The sequence below is a fragment of the Oncorhynchus clarkii genome, chromosome 10, assembly GCF_045791955.1.
Source record: "Oncorhynchus clarkii lewisi isolate Uvic-CL-2024 chromosome 10, UVic_Ocla_1.0, whole genome shotgun sequence".
In the NCBI taxonomy this organism is placed as follows: Eukaryota; Metazoa; Chordata; class Actinopteri; order Salmoniformes; family Salmonidae; genus Oncorhynchus; species Oncorhynchus clarkii.
The window spans coordinates 41,921,513-41,931,749 of NC_092156.1; the positions used below are offsets into that span (position 1 = coordinate 41,921,513).

At 40.2% G+C, this 10,237-nt stretch overlaps 1 protein-coding gene across 1 annotated transcript; it reads right to left on the reverse strand.

The window, feature by feature from the left end:
- Nucleotides 1–1,594: 1,594 nt before the first annotated feature.
- LOC139419557 (claudin-7-B-like) lies at nucleotides 1,595–9,685 on the reverse strand. The gene is made up of 4 exons (XM_071169528.1): nucleotides 9,171–9,685; nucleotides 2,993–3,157; nucleotides 2,813–2,897; nucleotides 1,595–2,642 (listed from the first exon to the last, which is right to left on the reverse strand). The coding sequence occupies exons 1-4, from the start codon at nucleotides 9,391–9,393 to the stop codon at nucleotides 2,483–2,485; spliced, it is 633 nt and encodes a 210-aa protein (XP_071025629.1). The 5' UTR covers nucleotides 9,394–9,685; the 3' UTR covers nucleotides 1,595–2,482.
- Between the last annotated feature and the right edge of the window lie 552 nt (nucleotides 9,686–10,237).

The following is a 10,237-nucleotide window of genomic DNA, read 5'->3' on the forward strand; positions in this document are numbered from 1 at the left end:
TCCACTAATTTGAAGGGGTGTCTGGATACTTTTGGATATAGTGTATCCGTTTACAAATCAAGCACTTTATTTATCTAGTCCTCCCATCTGAAGGTGTCATAGATATTTGGACAAATTCCAAATACTATAAAGCAGTCAAACGTTCAGTATTGGGTTCCATATTCTTAGCACACAATGACTACATCAAGCTTTGAAGTTTGTTTTGGTTGCGTTTCAGATTGTTCCCAATAGAAACTAATGGTAAACAATTGTATTGTGTCATTTTGGAGTCACTTTTATTTAAAGAATAGGTTTCTGAACACTTCTCCATTAATGTGGATGCTACCATGGATACAGATAATGAATGAATCGTGAATAATGAGAAAGTCTGAGGAACTAGAAAAAGGGACTCCAAAATGACAATACATTATTTACCGTTCATTTCTATTTGACACAATCTGAAACACAACCAAAACAAACTGCAGATGCATCCAAGTTTGTAGTCACAAGCATGACATACTGCTAGGAACAATGGGACCAAGTAGGCCTGTTGTAAGGCAGGTCCTCACCAGACATCACCAGCAACAACGTTGCCTATAGGCACAAACCCACCGTCACTGGACCAGACAGGACTGGCAAAAAGTGCTCTTCACTGACGAGTCGTGGTTTTGCCTCACCAGGGGTGATGTCAGATTTGCGTTTATTGTTGAAGGAATGACCGTTACTCTGTACACTGTACTCCATTTGGAGGTGGAGGGTCCATCATGGTCTGGGGCGGTGTGTCACAGCATCATCGGACTGAGCTTGTCATTGCAGGCAATCTCAACGCTGTGCGTTACAGGGAAGACATCCTTGTCCCTCATGTGGTACCCTTCCTGCTGGCTCATCCTGACATGACCCTCCAGCATGATAATGCCACTAGCCATACTGCTCATTTTGTAAGTGATTTCCTGAATGACAGTAATGTCAGTGTTCTGCCATGGTCAGCAAAGAGCCTGGATTTCAATCCCATTGAGCACGTCTGGGATCTGTTGGATCAGAGGCTGAGGGCTAGGGCCATTCCCCCCAGAAATGTCCGGGAACTTGCAGGTGCCTTGGTGGAGGAGTGGGGTAACATCTCACAACAAGAACTGGCAAATCTGGTGCGGTCCATGAAGAGGAGATGCACTGCAGTACTTAATGCAGCTGGTGGCCACACCAGATTACTTTTGATTTTTTTTTTCTACCTACCTCATCCCCATATTTGTTTTTCCTGCTTTTTTGTACACCAGTATTTGTACATCCTCATCTGCACATATCACGCCAGTGTAAATTGTAATTACGTCACCACTATTGGCCTAACTCATTTGCACACAGATTGTTCTATTGTGTGTTATTGGCTGTACTTTGTTTATCCCATGTGTAACTGTTGTTTTTGTCACACTGCTTTGCTTTATCTTGGCCAGGTCGCGGTTGTAAATGAGAACTTGTTCGCAACTGACCTACCTGGTTAAATAAAAGAATATTTCAGCCGAGTTCACATCTGGTTGGTTACAAAGCAACCTAGCTAGTCAGGATAGGACTAGACAAGACTTATAGCAACAGCTCTGCATTTCTTGTATTGAATCCCAAAGTATGCCCAAAACCACAACTTTATTTACAGAAGCCAAATCTCATAACAATAACTAAAATAAAATCTCTTAAAATAAACACAAAAAACAAGTTGAATATTCTGAATGTGACAAAGGATTACAATTTTACCATCTTTGAAGCACACCTACTGTAGGCTACTAGCTAATAAAACAAACAAGTACTTGACCAAAGGGAGAGTATGGAGTCAAATGTTTTACCAAATGACTCACACTGATTTCCTTTACCACTGATAATAGCAATAACTGAACTACAGCAAATAGTCTGTCAATCTTGTAAAGATTTGGGGGACTCCGTCCCAGACCTTCAAATCATACAAGTCTTAACTGGTACCTCATAGTTTGTGTTGTCTTAGGCATTGAAATAAAAATATCTAGCATAAACATTAAGTCAGACAATAGATGTCCCATCTGGCTCCTAGAAGATGTTGTGGGAGGTTTGGCTATTGTAATGCAATACCAAATCATGGTGGCCCTTTCATCATTACAATCATCTGGCTTGTCCATGTAGCCTACAGTAATAGACATGGGGAAAAGTGGAGTAATGGTATGAGGGGGATATAAAACATTCTCACAGAGGCAGACGCTCACCATCTGCTCTCCCTTACAAGTAAATATCATGAGTAGTCCTCGAAAACAGTCACATAAAAAAAAACAGATCTTAAAATTACAGCCTTACAATATCAGTAATTGAGGGTACACCGCAGATGAAATGTAAAACATACGTAGTTCAAAATAAGACAATGCTATCTAGGTGGACTTGACAGAGACCAAATGACATGTTGAGTTGGACTGATGCACAGTACATGTGGGTGCCTTTCCTTCAGCCTCCAGGCAGCAGGGCAGACAGAGGGGGGGAGGGAGGGGTCTCCTGCTCAGACAAATTCCTTGGTGCTGCTAGGGGGGCGGGTGGCGGCGATGGGGTATTTGGGTGTAGGTTTGCCCTTGGGGCATGATGCTGCGAGCATGGCACCGCCGATTATGTCCAGGAAGGCTCCAGCCCAGGCAATGAAGATGGCTAAACCAAACTCATACCTAGAGGAGAAGAGGGTTTGTGTTGGTATCAGTACAATAACATACGTGACAGAAAATGGACCGCAACTTATATCATTCACCAACTCCAAGACGGTGAGTTAATGATTCCAGGTAACTAGAGGGGCAATAAAGAACGGAAGGAGGCCATAGAGGGATTCAGCAGTACTTACTTGGAGTTGACAGGGGCGAATGGATTGTAGAACTCTTTGATGATGTTATGAGCAAACCACGAGCAGGCAATAGTTGCAGACAGAGCTATGGAGAGGAGGGAAAATGTTAGAGGTTAAAATATCCAACCATACAGAGAATTTAGAGCAAATGACATATCCGCCAATTTCAAGGTAACTCACATCCAATCAGCAGGATGATGCCTCCAGTCATGGTGATGCGAGACTTCTTTATTTTGTCATCTCCTCCACAGTTGCTGCACTTCATTCCCATGGTTGCCACCCCCAGTCCAGCCACGGTCACAATGATGCCCACAATCATCAGGGCACGCGTTGCCTGGAGCGCACCTGTAGAGGTGGGGAGGACAGAGTTAATACACCAGATTATCCCTTTAGGGTGATATGCCCTACTAAACTTTTTTTTCTTTCTTCTTTTCAACAGAGACGAGTTAAAGTTTATAGAGGAAGGAGAAGTACAAATGGTCTAGTGAATGAATGACCATGTTAGTTGACAAAATGTTTGATTTATCCACAGACTTTAGAGGACTCTGCGACAAGTTGTTTTGGTCATAGGAATAAAAGGCTTAACTTGATTTTATAGGCATGTTTAGCTTTAATAGCCAGGTTATTAAGACCAGAAAGCAGTAGCCACTGAAACTCTTCCACACTGAACTCGTCTCTGCCTCAACCACTCTCTCTCCACCAATGTAGGCAGGTGTATAACCCGGTTTTGCATGAACATTGCCATTAAGAGCTTCCGCCATTTTAAAGTTGTCAAGTGGGTGGGGAGTGATCAGACAATGATCAGAGCATAGTCTTCTTCAAATTGCTTTGCCTAGTTTGTAAATGGCTTTAAGCTATATGTCCACTGTCTAGTGGCCACAATAAATGAATGGCAAGATTTGGTTCAAATCTTCAGCACTGCAGGTGGTGTGGTAAGTCACCAATATTAGCTTCAAACATCAAAAGAAGATGTACTACTTTTAGAATTAGATTGCATCAATGGTGCTGCCCATGCAGTCACAGCTACAACATTGCGATCTCTATAAATCTCTATGGGTGCAACAGAAACCATATTCAACGGAAACCCTCAAGGGTGGAGTGTGTGTGGGTGGGTGATTCTCATGAAACCAGTTTTAAAAAATATGTCTGTAGCAAATTGAGAAACAAACCGTGATGCATCTGCAAATAATCAACTACCATTCTGGAGGACTAAGATCTCATTTTAGGGAAAGTGTTATTTTAAATACATAAATGTGCCTGAATTGTACAATTTCACCTCAAATTCCCGTAAAGCGTCCGGATTAAAACTCAGGTATTTTTTTAACACTTTAGAAAAACCTAATTTTAATATAACACCAAATATGTTGAGGTAGTTTGTCCATAAATCATAAAAATGGTTTACTAGTTGAAGTTTACATGAAACTAATATTTATGCCTACAAACAGTGTGAACGTGTGTCATTGCCATAACACTTAAGTTCCTGTAAAATACTCCAATGAGTTTCTAATTAAGTTTTAGTCACCCATGATGCATCATCTAGGAGTAGCATAATAGTAGAATAGTAGAATACATCTTCATTTTTACAGTTCCGTAAGAATGACCTGTGTTTGTGTGTTTGTGTGCAACCCCTCCCTGGCTCAGTCAGTAAGTCAGGAACCGGTCAGACCAGTCTTGAGACCTGGGGGAATTGGGTTTCACTAAGGGAGACACTCCCTCTCCATGCCGCTAAAAACATTTCCTTCCTCTATTGGCTAGCTAGACCCTCTTACAGCAGATAGATATGGATTTAGCTTACAACTGACATTGAGCACATTCACAAGAGCCCAAATCAAAATGGCTGCCTTGAAGTCAGCAAAGTTCTCCAATATTGCATTATAACACCCCAAACAATTCAGGAACCATTTAGACAACATAGCAACATTTGAAACTACTATTAAAATGTGGCTGTGGTTCTGAAAAGCTCCAATCAGTATTGGCATGAGAAAAACTGTAGGCATACTCTGCAATCTTCACTTACCAGGACAACATGAGGACATTAAAGTAAGCAGTTGGCACAACCTAACGCCTTATTCATTTCTGGCCATATTTAATCTCCTGGCTATCAGCGCAATGAAATTGATATCAAACTATTATTTTCTGACTTGTTACATCCGACCACTGGTTTGATAACAGTGCTTATCAGAACTGGCTTGTGTTCATGTTTGCAGATACAATAAAGCATACAAGCAAAAGAGAGTAAGCGATAAGGAGTCTAAAACAATACAGCCTTATCAAAAGGTGTTGATACACAAGTCAAACAAAGTACTTTACAGACACTAAAAAAAACTACCATAAACAGTTTAGGGAACTCAAGCAGCCGGAGTCTGGGAGCATAGGGAACTTCACAGGTGTACCATAGGTGAAGTGTCAGAAGACATGAGTGGACTAGATGGCACACTGGCAGTAAGCCACACACTTAACTCTACATCTACATCTAGACAGCACAGGGTGTATACTGATGAAGAGTAATGGAGGACACATTTTTACATTGCGATATAGTGGATAGAGAAATGACCATAGAATACATTTACATTTTGAAAGACTAATTGATAAGATACAGGATCAAGCAATTTAAAAATCAGGGAGAAGTGTTCAGTAAGTGTACTGTAGTCAGAGGTTAACATGTAGCTGTAGCTCCATGTCTAAAATATTTTAATGTCATGATTTACAGTGTTTTGGTATAGGCTAATCATATTCTAACACGCCCGGACATTTAGCTGAAGAGACCGTGCAGAGGAAAGGCTGTAAAAGTGAGCGGGCTATTGAAAAACAAGGGACGAGCAGGTGTACGATTACCCTTGGACACTGAGTTGAGTACTAATTCTCCCCATAATACAACAGGGCCCAGTTTCCCAAAAGTATCTTAAGGCTAAATTCATCGTTATAACCTTTGTCGGAGCAACGTTAAATCTCCGAGCTGTTTCCCCAAAACCATCGTTATTAACGTTGCACTTCAAAACATTGGTAATCAAATGCCTGCCTCGCCACTCGTAGAACAGCGAAGTGCGCAATTAGATGCTTTTTTTACCCTCCCCCGTCACTACACAACGCTAAACATGACTCAGTCCCTCTGAAAGCCGATAACTTCAGAACAAAGTTGACAAAGTCGCAAATAATACAAAGGTGCTTCAAATTAGGCTAATGTAAACAGCAGGCTATAGGTCCATTTTCATCATATTGAAATAGCCTACATTTAGTGTCCAACTAATTGAGGTATATTTTGTTACTTGTAGGTACACTATCTCAATATATTTCACGATGTGTAGCCTAACGTGCCGGTGTTTTAATGCATTTGTTATTGGGTAGCCTAAGCTTTACAATTAGCTTCAATATTTGCAGCCATGGGTGGTATATCTCTAGGAAACTGATCCGTTGTCAGTACTGTGAATTGTGACGTTAAAGGAAAGATTACGGGAGAAAACGGATCCAAAAGCAGCGCTCACTTTCTTTCGATCCTACCAGTATCGACATGTTCCAATGACGCACTTAGCGACCTCTCTCTGCGTGGTGTTTTGGTAAACGCATGTTACGTCGGCCGTTGTAGGAAGCGCCATCACTTTAGGGAAACCGGGCCCTAGTCATTATCAGGTCATATGCATACTAAATTGATCTTGGTCTTTAGTGGGGTAGGATGAAAAAGGATAACATTGCTGTCAGGTTTATTCAATATTAGGTTATAGAATGTATAATGTGTGGTCCTTGCTAACAGTTCTCTGTGCACGCAGTTTCATACAGTGCCACCCTTGCATATTCACTGGCGTGTTGACTAAACAGAGCACGATAAACGTGATATTTACCCCCCATGCCTGCAGCTCGCACACCCTCGATCACCAACTTGGTCTCAGTATTTCCTATTATTTTATATGTAAATCCAAGACACTCCATTTAGTATATTACGTTTCGAATAGTATGTATTAATTTGTGGATATCCATTACCCATTTCATATGGCATGTTACAAATTGCAAGCTGTACAATATTCCAATTTGTTGTGGCTAATGTTAACTAGGGGTTCGGGTTAAGATTAAAAGTTAAGGGAAAGGCTAGCCAACATGTTAAGTATACTGAACAAAACATGTAAAGTGTTGGTCCCATGTTTCATTAACTGAAACAAGATCCCAGAAATTTTACTTACGCACAAAAAGCTTCTCATTTTGTGCACATCCCTGTTCGTGAGCATTTCTCTTTTGCCAAGATAATCCATCCACCTGACAGGTGTGACAAAGACGCTGATTAAACAGCATGATCATTCAGAACTTGCAACCCCCGCACATTTTCCGGGTGGCGCACACATTGCCTTCATTGTTGTTTTCCTTCCTAACAATAGCTTTTGACATGTGCGTTGCCATCAAAGTGCCTTATTATGTTATCATTCTAATTTCTGTATATTGGTGTTGTCACTTCTATTGTAGCACACCATATGTTTGGAGAATAATATGTTTACATGTTTTCAAGTAATGTTGACAAATCTTGCATTCCGATTCTTGCATAGATTGTAATGGACACGTGTGTAAAATACTTTGAAGGTTGTACGAATTATGATGAGCTAATTAACAGCCATGTGTGTTGACATCATACAAGATGTATAACAAAATGAGGTGAAGGTAAGTGAATGATGGTAGATGACATACCCCCTTCAACTTGCATGCTGCAAACAGACCCAAATTATTTTGTAACCTGTGGTTGATGCATAAAAAATTTTAAACGCATGGTGGTGCGCACAAACTACCCATCGTCGGCTTGCTTGACATTTTTAGTGCTTCTTCTTATTTTGATCACTGTTGAGCTCACTCGTGATGTGATGAATAGTACCTAGTAATTGCTATTAGGGAAATCATATTATGATTTCTGTCAGCCAAGAGTTGGCTAAATACGACTGCTTGTGTTAGGCCACTTTCCACAGTTAGCACTATGACAAATGTAGCCTACATTTTCCAGTTTGGATGAGAACAGTGTTATTCTGTCGCTTCTGTGAATTTCTGAACATTGCATCCAAAAATAAACTGGTGACATTGAAAAGACTTTGCTTTTATTTTTTACAGAAAAATGTTGCAGTGTCCAGCTCAACACGTAATAATTTGAGCATTCCAGATTTACGTTTATTATGTTACGTCTAATCTATGAGACTAGTCTGCAACACGCCCATGGAGCACTAGCCTATAAGGATTTTTCCCACAGGCAGAAGAGGACATGGCATCATAGCCCGGTACAGGACAAGGAATGACTGGATAATCATTACCGTGTTAACAGCACAAACCAGCCATAGCCAAAGTCATTCATTCATTCAGTGGCCTGTGTTTGATTATATCCCCAGATTGCTGTATTCTCAGAGTTTAGATAGTGAACTGAAAGTGAGATTAAAAATTTAATATATCAACCCCATAGAGAACGGGATAAAAAAAATTAAAATGTTTAAGATGGATAGCACGCAGAGGGTCTGAGTTGAATAGTAAATGGACAAAGCAACCAAAAGTTTACAATTGAGCATGGACACTAAATATGAGTCATAAATCCAGCAACAAGGTGTGTCAATTGCATAATATTATCAGGTTTCCAATAATACATGGCGCATGCTAGCCCTTGTCATGAATCTGTTCCATCAAATTACACAAGTGTCAAAGAAGGAATCTTCTGTAGGGGGCAGTTTTGTTAAGAGAAGCGATGCTCGGTCTGAACATTAACACGCATCGCTTGCAGTAGGTTTTGAGAGCATAAGGACATTTCATATATCGGTGCGAAAATATTTTCAAAAACAAAAAGGTTAAATTCATACACCTTTACACGTTTAGGGTTCCCTCACGACCATAGTTCTAAGTTACAACGCTTGTTTACTGAAAACAAATATTTGACTACCTGTGCTAATTATCTGTCTCTGAACACCTGTGTGTAAACGAGAGGCCAGCCATTTTTTGTCAATGAAAAATAGGGTCTGCTGCAAGTGTTAAGTATACAGTAAGTGTGTAGTTTGCATTTCTGAAGTTGATTTGATATGGAAGTAGAGGAATGTGTGTTTCTAGAACCATAACGCAATTAAATCAATTCACGTTTAGATGGAGTATTTGGCAGGTTTGGCCTCGAGCCAATTCGCCTTTTAAAAACAGAACATGTAAGACTCCTAAGTTTTAACGTTAGTTTCCTTTAGTCCAATATTGGGCAATGCCTCATCCACATAGCGTTAATTCCGTCGCCTTCAACATTCATACAGCATGTTCAACATAATACGTTATATTGCACTCATAGCTCTAAGACCCATACAGGGGCAAGGCAAACGTTCAATACACACACGTTTATATATTAAAACAAATTCATTAGCCTACTTACTGTCAAGTTGCAGAATTGAGTCGTAGACTTTGCATTGGATCTGACCGGTGCTCTGAAATGCACAAGACATCCATAATCCCTGGTACATAGACACTGCTGTGATGATGTTGTCCCCGACATAGGCGGACATCTTCCACTGGGGCAGGATTGTGCCTACAATTAACCCGATCAGACCTAGTAGCGACAGGGCAAACCCCAAAATCTGGAGTCCCGAGTTGGCCATTATGAACTCCTTGAATCAAACTGAGTTTTAGGAAAGTCAGTGTTCTTGTAAAACCTGTAGAAAGTCTAATTGTTTTGTAGGAACAAAAAATAAATCACTGTCCACTTGGTTGTGACTAGCAGTCCTCCACGCGTTCACACAATGGATGTCTTAAAAAAAAATAAGCTGTTGTTGTAAAATTGTTTTAGAAAGAAGTCCGCGAAATATAAACCCAATTTGGTAGTTTTGCCTGTAAAATGCAAAAGGGACTATTTCTCAGACACCTGTTGAATAGCCGCACCTTGAATATAATGAGGATTTGTCTGCGAATGGGCGTTTTTTAAAGTAGCTTCCTCCTCACAAGGGGCGGGGGACGCGCACAGTTTCGAGTCATCAACAGGTATCTTGAAGACCTGAGGTTTCATGATGTCATGGTATCAGTCACAGCAGAATAGACGCCAACCGCAATCGTTTTTTTTTACGAATGCGATATGGCGAATTTAGTGCATTTCTTGTATTGTTTTCCATAAATCAATGGCTGCAACTCCTGTGCTCAGACATAGGCTAGCTAGGGCATATCCCAGGGCACAATGAATGATATTTTCCAGTTTGCCATTTAAAGTAATGGGATATTTTTTCTCTCCACTGCATTGGATGACGAAAGATGCCTCCAGAGAACACTGTTTGCAAAGATGGTGAGTTTATCGCCCCAAAACATCCCATACTGAAACGTAATATTTTAAATACATATATGTAATATATGTACTAGAATTTTAAATAAATATATATAAATACATTTATTACTCATGTCACACATATTTCATAAATATATTTTCTTATATTCCATTTAGCCCATCTAAAAAAA